The sequence below is a fragment of the Nomascus leucogenys genome, chromosome 11 (genome assembly GCF_006542625.1).
Source record: "Nomascus leucogenys isolate Asia chromosome 11, Asia_NLE_v1, whole genome shotgun sequence".
NCBI classification, from domain to species: domain Eukaryota; kingdom Metazoa; phylum Chordata; class Mammalia; order Primates; family Hylobatidae; genus Nomascus; species Nomascus leucogenys.
This window is the reverse complement of record NC_044391.1, coordinates 3,867,810-3,882,011: the sequence shown is the minus strand read 5'-3', so window position 1 is coordinate 3,882,011 and position 14,202 is coordinate 3,867,810. Positions and strand designations below refer to the sequence as shown.

At 46.9% G+C, this 14,202-nt stretch overlaps 2 protein-coding genes across 2 annotated transcripts in view; one reads left to right on the top strand and one right to left on the bottom strand.

The window, feature by feature from the left end:
• Positions 1-2,915, top strand: part of PAK5 (p21 (RAC1) activated kinase 5) — a 314,727-nt gene extending 311,812 nt beyond the window's left edge. The window contains exon 8 of the mRNA XM_030821975.1: positions 2,567-2,915. Within this exon, the coding sequence (XP_030677835.1) occupies positions 2,567-2,689 (123 nt within the window). The 3' untranslated portion in view covers positions 2,690-2,915. The remainder of the gene's footprint in view (positions 1-2,566) is intronic.
• Positions 1-13,868, bottom strand: part of LAMP5 (lysosomal associated membrane protein family member 5) — a 36,393-nt gene extending 22,525 nt beyond the window's left edge. The window contains exon 1 of the mRNA XM_030821976.1: positions 12,324-13,868. The gene's annotated coding sequence lies outside the window, so the exon portion shown is untranslated. The remainder of the gene's footprint in view (positions 1-12,323) is intronic.
• Positions 13,869-14,202: the final 334 nt, after the last annotated feature.

Here is a 14,202-nt window from a genome sequence, read left to right as displayed (position 1 = left end):
AATTTTTTGTATTTTTAGTAGAGACGGGGTTTCACTATTTTGGCCAGGCTGGTCTTGAACTCCTGACCTCGTTATCCGCCTGCCTCAGCCTCCCAAAGTCCTGGGATTACAGGTGTAAGCCACCATGACCGGCCAGTTACTCTTTTAATTGTCTATCTGAAGATATCTGCATATTAACTTGAAGATGTGTTTGGAACTAAGGAAAATTTATATTAATGGCCTTTGGGAAGGAGGGTGAGAGTGGAGCCCAGAGCCCACTGTCTCCTGTTGACTTTGCTTGCATTGTAGCTGGAGTCCTGGAATTCCCTGGAGTGCTCTGATGTTGTGAGTTTAGGACTTTGTTTTCTCTCTCTCTCCTTGTAAAAGCATAGCAAGATGTTTTAGTAACAAGGTAGTGGGAAAGGGAGAGTGTATTGGAAAGGCGAACGGGATGGGAGTATAAGAAGCGATATGTTAGTTATGACTTTGTTACTCTAGTAGCGACAACATCTGGAAGGAGTGGCTTCACTTCTCTGGTCTTCGACACACCTTTCCTAAAAGATACCTCCAGGACTACACGCCCCAATCTGAGCAATATCCTTTGGCTGATGGCGGGTAGGGTGCTCAGAATTTCATTATTAAAATGTAATATCTGAACGTGCAGGAAGTGTGCGCTGCTCAGGACACATGGACCGTGGTCTGTGGTGTTACCTTTGGATGGCGCGGCTGTAGGTGGGCCTGGTTGCTTATGGCTCAGTATCCTTGGGCTGGCCTGCGTGGCCGCTGCGGACTCCAGCCTTGACAGCTTCTGCCGGCGGGAAGGAAGATGCATTCTACTGTTGGGTGCCTCACTGCCTGCACCTCTGGCTCGCGATGTCCTCAGCCTGGGAAAGACGTCGGCGCTTTGCACCCGAGTTGGGCTCCTTGGCTCATCGGAGCAGCTGCTCCGGGTATAGCGATGAATGATGAAAGTCATGCCTACTTGCAAAGGCGAGGGCCAAACTCGCTCCAAAGCTCAGGGAGAGAGGTCAGTCCCGGGGCCGGAGTTGAGTACGTTCAGGCCATGGCGACAGGAACCACGGGGTCTTTAGCGTTCGGGTATCCAGAAGAGTTACACATGTCACAAGAGTCCATTGTTTCCTTAGTTAGTTACTGTTTTTACTTGTCTCTCTGACAATTTTAAAGGGGGACGAAAGTTCCTAGTAGCGTGTCTTGGCTCCTCTGAGACTTTCTTTGGAGCTCTCATGCCCCGGGAAGGCTTTGCCGACCTTGCTCTGGGGCGGGGAGGATGGGTGATGAGACAGATCCTGGCGCTCACTGGCCGCAGGCTTCTCGGGTCCCTCCCCTGTCCAGAGAAAAGCCTGGAGACTAGTAGGGGAGGCAGGGTGTTAAACAGAGGAGAGGGAGGAGACCAGGTTACAGAGGCTTCGCTTCTCTCTTTTTCTTTTTGTTTTCTAAACCGCCAGCACAGTATCCGTGCCCAGGGAAATTCCCCCGAAGAGCCCCAACGGTCTAGCCTCCAGGTAAAATGGGGAGGATGCTGCGTTCCAGGGCCAGGGGCGCGCGGGGATCCTCCCTGCAGTTTGGTCCTGGGACAACCCCAGGATCTGTACGAGATTTTCCAAACAGACAATAGATTCTGCTCAGAGGAGATCGAAGCAGACTGCCAACCAGGCGGGCTCCGAGGGCGTGCAGACAGCCCAGGCGCTTACCCAGAGGAAGTGATATCTGAGCGCGGGGCTGGCGCCAGCCCTGGAGACGAGTGGGTTCGGGCCCCAGGACCAGGAGAGACGGTGGACTGACTCATTGGTGTTCCCTCTGTACGGTCCCTATTCGCTAAGCTAAGCTCCAGGCCCAGAGAAGCAGGACGGAAATTCACACCTCCTCCTACCTCCAACCCCTCGGGGAGCCCAAAGCTGCTGGAGGCTCTGGGCTATGTTAGGACTTTTTTTCTGCTGTCCCTTCATTCCCCAATCTGGGCATGAGGGCGCGGGAGAAGGGACTTCTCCACCCTCGATCGGAACTGGAGGAAAAATCCAGTCTTCCGCCTTAACGGGAGACAAACCGCGGGCTCGACTCCCCGCGGAAGGTCTCCACCTCTGAGGCTGCTTGGGAGCCCCGGTGCGCACCAACCCCCTGTCCCGGTCCAGCCCGCCAGGTGCGCTGCCCGATGCCGCAGGCGGGATGTAAGACCCCGTGTCTGGCTGCGCTCAAGGGTGGCCTGTCCCCGGCCTCTCTCCCCTGGTCCAGTGAGGGCCAGATACGAACTCTGGGAGGCCCCAGATCTGATAAACGCCCTGGGGATTTTTTTCAACAGTCCCTCAAAATAAGGGTGTGAAAACACCCCATTCGGTTATTTTTTTCCTCCATGGTGACCATTAGGGTTGTTTCAACTTAAAAGCAGATTTGGTGGTGCCCCAGCCTTGTCCCTGCTTGTGAGATCCCCCAGGCCTCTGCTGTCCACCAGAGGTGTCCCTTGGCCTAGCAACCCCGCGTGGGCACCTACCCCCGCAGGCCCCAGGCCCAAATCTATTTCCTCCCCAGGATTATCTAATTCTCCAGAGCCAATGTTTTTCTTCTTCTTCAGCGAAACAGCAGAGTCTATGAAGTTTGTAGCCACCGTCTCGCCTGCAGCCTCGGGAGTCTCAACCCAAGCCAGCCCGGCCTTGTAGCCCAGAGCAGCAAAGCCACAGCAGGCAACGCGAGGTAACGCGGGGCGCGCGGAGGTCGGGAGCCCAGGAGGCAGCGGCGGCGGCGGCGGCGCAGTTATTCCCGGGTGACTCTGGGGACGCGCGCAGATGGGGTACGCCTCCGGCCACGCGCTTGGAGCCAGCTGCAGCTCCCGGGAGCCCGGCTCTGACGGATCGTCTCATTTCCCAACTTGATGGGCCGGAACCTGGGATGGCTGTGCCAGCAGGGAGAGGGTGGGCTCAGGGACCGAGGGGTGGGCGGCCCTACGTGCTGGATTTTGGTTAGGGAAGGATACGTTTCTTAGAGAAAAAAAAACGAATTTCCCCTCAACGCGAGGTTATGATCCGTTTTTCCACTTTATGGTCTGAGCACAGGCGCCACGCCCCTTGTCGCCGTGGACTACGGGCCCTGAGCGCGGTGGCAGTTCCCGGGGGCGCCTGGGGCCTCTGAGTCCGCCAGCGCCGCGCCACGTGGCATCTTTTCCCACCGAAGGCTGCGGAAGCAAAGGACTCGCCCTTCCAGTTCCCGGAAAGAGCCCTGGGGGCATGCGGGCCGCGAAAACCCTCCTTCCATTCCAGGTCCACCTAAAGTCCGCATCTCCCCGTGGAATGGGAACTTGGGAACTTGGGCTCTGATCCGGTGCTCGCCCGGAACCTCGGGGCACTGCAAAGCCAAGGGTCAACCCCGTGCCACGCCAACCAGTTTGGAGGAAGGAGGCAGAACTGGTGTTGAAAGTCGGGGCACTGGTGAGAGTGGGTTGCAGAAGGGTGCGTGAGAAATGCGCATCAAAATGCTTGAATTCCTTCTGTCTGACCCTCCGGCAAGACGAAGAAAGTCGTGCATCCCCTGGGAGGGAGATGCTGCTTGTCCTTGTCCTGACACCCCGCCCCAGGGCTCAGGCGGGAGTCAGAGGGAATGAGAAGAGTGGGAAGCCCGAGGCTGAGCTTGGGTGAGAGGAGAGCAGACAAACTGGAGAAGGGTGGTGTTGCGGAGATTCCTGCCTCTGGGCAGTAACTGAGTTTTTTCCTTTCAGCTTCCTAGAATCTTCCTCAAGAAGACGGAACGCTGACTCCGCTCCAAAGCCTTCCTCCTTGGCTGGGTCTTGGAGATCACTGAACGATCTCAAACCTGGGATCTTAAAGAATCCCAAATCTGGGTGCACCTCAGCAGAATACGTTCTCCCAGACCAGACTGTCAGGAAAGCTGCAGTTCTCTCGCGGGCCAGGAAACACCACATGGGGCAGGGCACCTGACAAAGTGCTGTCCAAAATCCAAAGTGTGATTCTGAGACCAGTAGCATCACCGTCCCTTGGAGACTGCAGGATTGCAGGCCTCATCTAGCCCTACTGCATCGGAACCTGCATCTGAGAGATATCCAAGGACTGCGTACAGTCCGGTTGGAGAAGCCCTTGCCCAATTTACAGAACCTGAGTTTAGCCATTGACAACCTGTTCAACCCTGTTCCTCCCAGCCTCCTCTTCATCCCCTGTCAAGTGGGAGCTGTTGTGGAGGTCCTGGGGGGCTCTTATGCCCTCCTGAGTGCACTTCAGGCCAATGGAATCAGAATCTCTAGTTTGCTGGAGCCTAGGCAGTAGTGTGTGTTTTAGGTGTCTCCAGGTGATTTGAATGGGAGCCACGAATGACTAGTGTAGAAATATCCACTTTACAGATTAGTTAGATTAGCTAAGATAAGGCCTGGGCAAGACAATATGTGCAGTGTTAAGCCCACTGCTCTCTGTAGGCTGATTCATTCTGACTCCAGCAAGTATGGCCTTGAACCATACTTAATTAGCCAAGTATGGCTAATTAGCTTTGCTGTGCCTCAGTTTCCTTACCCACAAAATGAAGTTGATAATAGTGCCCACCACAAAGGGTGTTTGTGAGGATTTAGAATGAAATGTTTAAAATCAAATTCAATAAATATTAGTTTATAAGATCAAATCCCCCAATCTCTCATTTTAAACTAAATGGTAGAGGGGCTTGATGACTTATTTATCTCACTCTCGCCAAGAGTCCAAACCCCTCGCCAAGCCAAGCAGCCCTCTTCCAGAGCACAACAGCTTGCTTTGTTTCAATATTCTTGTCTAGTTTTTAACATTTTTAGCACAAAAACCAATATTTTAAATTGCTTTGCAATTCAGTAAACCTGATCCTCTTGCAAAGGTTAATTTTGCCAAGCCCAGTAATCCCGTTCCAGGCCCATCAGTTTCAGAAGCACTAGTGTGAAGGGTGTGCTCAGATCTGAGCCCACCCGGAGATGCTGATTCTGTAGGTTTGAGGTGTGGTGGTGTATTTGTATATCTAACAAATTCCTAAGTAATGCTGATGCTTCAAGTCAGAGGGGACCACACTTTGAGAACCAGAGTGCGAAATGAATGGTTGACTCAGAGCATCTCAGGAATCTCAATGGCAACACTGTCCCTTAGAAATGCAATGTGAAACACACACATAATTTAACATAATTTAAAATATCCTGTAGGTACATTTTAAAAAGTAAAAAAAAAGAAACAGGTAAAATTAATTTTAATGATGTATTTTAATTAACCAAATATATCCAAAATATTTTTTCAACATGTAATCAAGAACAAATATGCAGTAAGGGTTAACTGAAAAATCACAAGATCTATACATTTAGAAAAGGAGACTTTATTTCTTGTAAAAGTTTACAGCCTTCCAGGTGGCCATCCTACCAGCTGGGAAGTGTAGCTTCCAGCAAAGACCAGAAATAGGCACTTTGAGGGAGAGAGGAATAAGACAGAAATTGCAGTTGAACAGGTTGGCCAAACATACATAGTCAACAGGTTATACGAAGAGCTTCAAATACTCATGAAGGTGGTCCTGAGGCAGGTGTACTGAACAAACATGCAGGTAACATATAACCATGTGTGCTTTGGGGTGGAGAATTAACATTTAAGTGTATTACAATTAGGCCCTATACCTCCTTTTTAGGACACAAAGGCAACCAAGTGCACAGCCTCCGTAAACCGGCCAGAACCAGTCCATGGCTGTGGTTTTCTTATGAGGAGGAAGTTACTGAAATCAGCCTCTTGTCCAATGAAAGCTGTAATTATGGCTGTTGGAACAGGGGGGCGCAGTTAGTCAGCGGCTGGCGGTGAGCTGCAAATTGTTTTAATATTGTTTCTCTTGAGGCCAGTGCTTGTTTAGCTGCAAGGAGAAAAGGAAAAAACCTTGGCAGTTAGAACCTGGTTTATTCTTTAAGTGTGTGTGGGGGTGTGGGGGGTGGTGCATGATAACTCTTGCCTGGCATGGGAGGTCTTGTTTGTAATTTGGTGTTTTCTTACCACAAAGAGTCCATTCTGCCAGTCTTATGACCTCTATTTTAACAGTAATTATGGTCAGTTATTGTGCCTAAACCACAAAAGGGAAGGGGAATAAGAAGGCATATCTGACCTCTTGTCCCAATGTGGCCGGGAACTTAGTTTTTAAGGTTTCTCTGCAGTCAGTCTTCTTAGCCAAGAGGGTGTCCATTCACTTGGTGGAGGAGGGCTTAGGACTTTTAGTTTACGTGAGCTATTTTACATTTTTTATTAAGTCTGGTGTTTCTAATATGGAATAGCCATATTTCAAATGCTCAAGTGCCGCAAGTGTCTGGTGGCTTCTGTATTAGACAGTGCAGGTCTCAACAATTACTTCAACTGGAACAAAAAGTAGAATTGAGTTTCATTGTTCCCTTGAAAATCTCCAGAAGCGTGCGTAAACCAGAATGTCCAAATAATAATAATTTTGCCTTTCTATGGTGTACTAGTCTGCCTGGGTTGCCATAACAAAACATCATAGACTGGGTGGCTTAAACAACAGAGATTTCTTTCTCGTTCTGTTCTGGAGCCTGGAAGTCCAAGCTCAGGGCACCAGCATCGTCAGGTTCTGCTGAGGGTTCTCTTCCTGGATTGCTGAATAAGCCACATGTTGCCTTCTGTATATGTCCTCACGTGGCCCCACCCTCGTGACATCATCTAAACCTAATTATCTCCCTAAAACCCAATCTCCAAGTACTCATCACTTTGGGGATTAGGGCCTGTCCTTCCTAACATCTATGGAATTTGGACTTATCCACTTAGTCCCCCATAATCACGTAAGCCAGTTCCATGCAATAAATCTCTTAACAGCTATCTCCTACTGGTTTTGCTTCTCCATGGGTTCAACCTAAACTGATACATGAGGTTTTTCAGGTTTCCAAGATGCCAAATTTAATGATAAATTCTCAGGTCGTGCTTGACTTAGCCAAATTTGACACAGTTGATTATTTCCTTATCAAGGCCCTTTGTTCATTGTCTTCCAGAACAGTTCACTCTCTTGCATTTCTCATGAGTCACTGGTTTCCTCACAGTTCCCTTGGCGACTCTTCCTCGCTTGTGATTACTTTTTTTTTGAGACAGGGCTTTCTCTGTTACCCAAGCTGGAGTGCAACGGTGCAATTACAGCTCACTGCAGCCTTCACCGCACAGGCTCAAGTGATCCTCCCATCTCAGCCTCCCAAGTAGCGAGGAGTACAGGCATGTGCCACCACACCTGGCTAGTAGTTTTTTGTTTTGTTTTATTTTTGTAGATACAGGGTCTTCCTATGTTGGCCAGACTGATCTCAAACTCCTGGGCTCAAGTGATCCTCCCACCTTGGCTTCCCGAAGTGCTAGGATTACAGTTATGAGCCACCATGCCTGGCCTGTGCTAACTCTTAAGATTGAAATGCCAATCCTCAAGTGTCTTCTTGTCTCTCCCTACTGTTCCATCTGGCTGAATCTGCAGCTAGAATTGCCTCAAAAGTGGTAGCAGGAGAGTTCCCACAAGAGACTGCCTCAGAGTGTTCTGAGATGGGGCCAGTGAGGATTCCAAAGAAGCACTAAACACCAGGCTGATTGTCCAACGAGTTTCTTAGATGAATTTATATAGAGAGGGCGCTGCAGCTTCCTTGTGAGGGACAGTGATACAAGAGATGTTTTACCCAGGTATGTCTCCAGTGAGGGGGTTGGGTTATGAAGTTTATCTGGAAGTGTAAGGAATTTGGCTCAGGACAGGGGCTAGTTTCTATGTGTTTAACGACATGTTTGACCTTTTAGAGTTTTGGGCAACAATGCAAACAAGTTTATCAGTGCGTGGAAATGTTCAAGGCCCCAGCTTGAATTTAAACCTTCAGATATTAAACATGCAGCTGGCCAGGTCACAGGACAGTCAGAATACAGAAAAAAAAAAAAGTGGGGGAATCTGGAAGATTCTACGTTCTACACTCACTCAGTTGACTGTATCATTCAGTTTTGTTTCTTTAAACAAAATGCACATGTTTATGATCTCAAATGTTTGCCAAATGCCTACTCAACGTCTCTACTGGGTTATATAAAGCCATTTATAACTAAACATGTCCACAATGGGGTTTTCTCTTTTTAGAGACAGGGTCTTGCTCTGACGTCCAGGCTGGAGTGCAGACAAATGGTCACAGCTCATTGTAACCTTGAGCTACTAGGCTTAGGCAATCCTCACAAGTAGCTGGGTCTACAGACACACAACACCACAACCAGTTAAATGCAACCTTAAAAATACCGGTGTTCCAACTGTTTAAAATTGATCAGGGACCACGAAAAGAAACTTGTGCTTCACTGAAGAAAAATATCTAAATATCGAAAAACTTAAATATTATGGAAAAAAAACATTGCAAAATATAAAATAAATAAAAAAAGGAAAGGAAACTTTGAACTTTACGTACCGAGCAAATGCCAGGTCTAGCAAACATAATGCTAGTCCTAGATTACTTATTGATTTAAAATAAAAAACAAAAAATAGTAAAATATAAAAACAAATTAATGTTTTATAGACCCTGGGCAAAAGAATTTTCAGCAAAGTACAAAAATTTAAAGCATTCCTTTCTTTAATTTTGTAATTCTTTACTGTGGAATAGCTCAAAATGCCAGTTCTGTTTTAAGTAACAGAATTGGTAACTGAGCAAGGAAACGTAATTTGGATTATAAAATTCTTGCTTTAATAAAAATTCCTTAAACAGTGAAAAAAAAAATTTATAGACAGAGTCTCACTGTGTTGCCCAGACTGGTCTCGAAACTCCTGGGCTCAAGAGATCCTCCTGCCTCAGCCTCCCAGAGCACTGGGATTACAGGTGTGAGCTGCTGTGCCCAGCCTTAATTGTTAATTTTATCTCTCAGCTTGGGTAGGCTATGGTGCTCAGAGGTTTGGTCCAACACCAGGTTCGATATTGCTGTGAAGGTGTGAGATGTGATTAACATTTAAATCAGTAGACTTTGAATAAAGCAGATTACCCTCCATAATATGGGTTGGCCTTATCCAATCAATTGAAAACTGTAAGAGAAAAGATTGAGGTCCTCTGAGAAAGCGGGGATTGTTCTCCAGGCTGCCTTCAGACTCAAGCTGTAAAGTCAACTCTTCCCTGGGTCTCCAGCCAGCTGCTTTCCTGCCAATTTTGAAATTGCCAGCCTCCATAACTGTGTGAGCCAGTTCCTTAAAATAAACCTTTTTCTTTCTCTTTGCACATTCTATTCATTCTGCTTCTCGAGAACTCTGGCTAATACAATGTTCAAAACCAAACTCCTAATGTCTCACTCTTGCAAAAACACCCGGCTCCTTCTCAACCTACTCCATTAAAGTTAGCTGCCGCTAACTATAATGGACCCACAGGGACATGGAGAATGAATGTCTTGCCGGGCTGAAGAAGCCTCAGTCTGAGCCCACAGGATGGCCAACCAGCCCTGGAACAACGATCCCAGGATGTTTCTTTGAAGGAAATAAAATGCTAATGTGTTTAAGCTATAGTTAGAGGGTGTTTTTCATCTTTCACAGCCACTTAATCCTTACTGCTAGACATTTCCACTGGAGGAGCAGGAAGAGCAAAGGGCTCTTTTAGAGACAGGGTCTTGCTCTGTCACCCAGGCTGGAGTGCACTCGCATGCTCATAGCTCATTGTAACCTTGAACTACTGGGCTTAAGCGATCCTCCCAAGTAGCTGGGAGTTACTCAGAACAAAAGCTTCTAGACCAACACTGACTCCTCCCATTCCATCATGGCCCACATCCCATCCAATCTATCAGCAAATCCTGGCATCTCTCCCTTCAAACTAGACACATGATCTGACCACTCCTCACCATCTTTGTTGCCCTCTCCCTGGTCTATGCCACTACTCTCTCTCATCTAGATAAGTACCTCCTAATCAGCCTCTGCTTCTGCCATGGTGCGGCCATGGTCAATTCTGCACATGAGATCAAGAGTGATTCTGCAGTGTAGGTAAGGCTTTGTCACTCCTTCCTCGAAACTCTGTAATTGTTTCCCATTTCATCCAGATGGAAAAGCCAGGCCTACCAGGCTTTACATGATTTGGCTACCCTTGCCTCTTCTGCAATCACTCAGCCCCTTGGCTCTGCTCCCATTCTAGATGCTCTCCAGCCCCTGGCCCTTTGCTGTTGCTGTTCCCTCCACTGCAAATGCCCAGCAGTAAGGATTAAGTGGCTGTGAAAGATGAAAAACACCTTCTAACTGTAGCTTAAACATATTAGCAGTCTATTTCCCTCAAAGGAACATCCTGGGATCATTGTTCCAGGGCTGGTTGGCCATCCTGTGGGCTCAGAGACTGAGGCTTCTTCAGCCTGGCAAGACATTCATTCTCCATGTCCCTGTAGGTCCAACCAGCATAGAAGAGCACAGGGCACAGGAGGAAGAGGTCAATGGAGAGGCCACTGCTGTATTCTAAGGAAGGTTCACCAAGGCTTCCACTGGACACTTCTCCTGACGTTCCATTGCTCAGAATGGAATCATATGGTCATATGTTCATACCTGGCTTCAAGGGAGCCTAGGAAATGTAGTATTTACTCTGGGAAACCATGAACCTAGCTGAGACTCAGTTCTATTCTGGAAGATGATGGGTGGAAGGATATTGTGGGGAACACTAGCACTTGCTATCTTAGCACCTTTTGGAATGACAAAGATGCACAGTGTGACTGGGGTAGATTGATGTGAACTAGATTGGAGAGGCAGGTAGGTATGGAAGGTTATTTCCAAAGTGGCTGCCCAAAATCTCTCCCATTCTTGTATATTAATATCCTTCTTCCAGCCAAGAGGTGGGCCTATCTTCCCTCCCCTTTGAGTCTGGGCTGACTTTATGACTTAATTTGACCAATAGCATAGACCAATGGAATGTCATGGCCTAGGCTTTAAGAATTGATTCTGGCAGCTTCCTTTGTTGCTGTCTTGAGATTCAGCATCCAGGTAAAGAAACTTGAACCTGACCACTAAATGTGGAGAGACTATGTAGAGAGGGAGTGAGCAGCCCAGGCAGACATCCCAACTAGGGCACCAGATGTGTCAGGAAAACCATGTTGGACATTTCAGCCCCAGCTGGGTTCCCAACCAAACACAGTCATACAAGCGACCCCAGTCAATACCAAATGGAGCAGAAGAACTAGCCAGCTGAGGCCAGCCAACCTAGAGCACCATGAGAAATAATGAATTGTTGTTGCTTCAAGCACTCAATTTTGGGATAGTTTGTTATGCAACAATAGATAACTGGAATAACGGGCAGAATCACGTGAAGGTTTATAGGCTTGGGAAAGGAGTTTGGCCTTTATTTTTAGTGTAGAGGGGAGTATTAGGGGATTTTAAGCAGATGAGCTGCACAATCAGTCTGATTTATACTTTAAGAAGATCACTCTTCTACTGTGTGCAGAGAGGATTGCAGGAGCTCAAGAGTGGATGGAAATGAAACCAGGAAGCTGTTAGAGTGGTCAAAGCAACCAGGGTGGTTATCTCAGTAGTGTTGAGAACCAGGGAGTAGTGTTGAGAACCAGTAGTGTTGAGAACCAGTAGTGTTGAGAACCAGTGTATACAACCAGGGTGGTTATCTCAGTAGTGTTGAGAAGTGATTCTGTTTCAGAAATATGCTAGAGGAAGAGCTGATAATACTTATCAATTATACCAAAGAGAAAGCCATTAATCAAAGATAATCCTAAGAGTTTTAACTTGAGGCTGGGAAGGAGCAGGCAAACAGGAATTCTAATTTGAATAAGTTAAGTTTGAAATGCCCATTATATTTCCAATGGCAGCTTTCAGGGAGGTCATTGCTGGATGTATAAACCTGAGACTGATTACCAAGGATCCTTCTTGCCTCTTGAAGGTTGGGTGTGTTGCTTTATCCCTGCTCTTAGAGTGGGGTCCATTTTCTCATACAAATGCAAAATATCACTGAACCCAAATATTAGACTTTCACATTAAGAAGAAAATTTAGAAAGGCACACTGTCTTTGAGACAGAGTCTCATGATTTTCTTGGCACCCAGCATGCATATCTGCTAGACTGGGATGATTAATGGACAAGATTGTTCATGACCCACTTATGGGCTGTTTCTTCCATTATAAAGCCTTTGAAATCTGGAAAGCTGGATGGATTCAATTTCAACTGGAAATGCTACCATCCTTTTTTTTTTTCTTTTAATCATTAAACAAAGCCCACAATGCAGTCATACCTTTAGAGGTTTTATTGTTACTAAAATACAGCACACATTACAGTATTTGTGTATCTTTCATGTTTTCTGTCCTAATGGCTAGAATATCTAAGATAGGAAATAATAATCAGGAGCTGGTTAGCTCTCACTGATTTTGGTAATTAATTTTGATCATTCAAGAGTACCTTATTTTAGATTATTCAGGACTTTTGTTGTCGTTTCTATTTCTTGCGAATAACATCCATACCGGAGGATAGCCAGAGAAAAAGAAAAGAGGAAGCAAATAACTCTTAATATTTTTTCCTTATCAAGTAATCCACTAAGAAAACTTCAGGATGTGTCTTTTTGCATAACATTGAGGAGTCTGCCATTTAACAGGGAAGTTAAGGCACATATATGAACATCTGGCACACTCCAGCAGCTGGAAGTATCATTATTTTTTTTGAACGAAGTAAGTCTACTTTGAATGTTCTCTCCCAATGCTGCTAACTCTCCAAGGTTGAAGGGGAGCCCACTGTAGTAGACATTTTTGGTGCCCCACTCATATTCCCTTGTCTCCTCAACCTCCCATAGCTTTAGTACCATCTCATTCATGCCTAAGGCTTCCTGCCTCCGGCACATGCAGCTCTCTCCCTGAGGGCTTCTCTGGCTCCAGGAGTCTGCTTGGCCCATGAGGGGCTGGCTGGAGCTACTAGGGAGTCACTACCCTCAAGAAAAACTCCCATCCAAAGAGAAGAGAAAGCTGATGGATAAATACCCCTTGTCTCCACCCTGGTGGGACAATTCTGAGGTGTGTGCTACACCATCCTGCCGAATCTCTAGCGGGATTGTGCCCATCGCCCACAGCAGTAACATTCTCCATAATTATTCCTTTATTGTTTTACTACCATCCCCCAACCCCTCATTATATTTCTTGGGATCACCTTCCAAATAAAATACTTGCACTCAAATTTTTGTCTGAGGCTCTGCTTTTTGCAGAAAACACACTGCAACATCCCGCATCGTCTGTCTTCTTCTTCAGAACCACATAATCACACTAGGGCTTTTAAACACCTGGGGAGTGGGGACGGTGCCCACTCCTCAGTCCCAGAGGTCACTGTAGCTGTTGTCTCTTGTCCAACCCAGCAAGGGCAAGAGTGCCGGGTCCAAGGAAGCCTTCATTCTTGGCAGCTCCCTTTGTCTGCAAAGGTTTGTAAAGCAGCAGAAGCCAAGGCTTTGAATCAGTCAGGCAGCGGAACCACCTGAGGTTCTGCCACTTCCTGGCCCTGGACTTCAGAAACCCTGTGTCTTTGAGGGCTCCAAGGAGCCTTTGTTGCTTCTCCTCCCCCAAAGCTAAAGAGTTGGGTTCCTGCCACTCTGCCTCTGCACCCCCATCCCTCCCCTGTTCTCTACTCTAGGGTAAGTGGGCTAGACCAAAGGCTGGCAAACTTTCCTTGCAAACGGCCAGAGAGCAAACATTTTAGACGTTGCAGGTCATATGGTCTCTCTTAGAAATCTTTGACCCTGTTGTCATAACGCAAATGCAACTAGAGGTCATATTTAAGTGGATGAGCATGTCAGTGTTCCAATACAATATTTTTATGGACACTGAAATTTGAATTTCATATAATTTTTATGAATCACCAAATATTTTTCTTTTAACATTTTTCCAACCACAGAAACATAAAACCCATTTTTATCTCATGGGCCATATAAATCTGGTGAGAGACCAGATTTGGCCAGTGGAATATATAGTTGGCCATATAGAATATATAGTTTCCTGACCCACAGACTAGACTTCCTTTTTTTTTTTTTTTTTTTTGAGACAGAGTCTCCCTCTGTCGCCCAGGTTGGAGTGCAGTGGCACAATCTCGGCTCACTGCAAGCTCCGCCTCCCGGGTTCACGCCATTCTCCTGCCTCAGCCTCTCCGAGTAGCTGGGACTACAGGCGCCCGCCACCACACCCGGCTAATTTTTTGTATTTTTAGTAGAGACGGGGTTTCACCGTGGTCTCGATCTCCTGACCTCGTGATCCGCCTGCCTGCAGACTGGACTTTCAAAAGCAAAGTTCTGTTTAGATTTTAT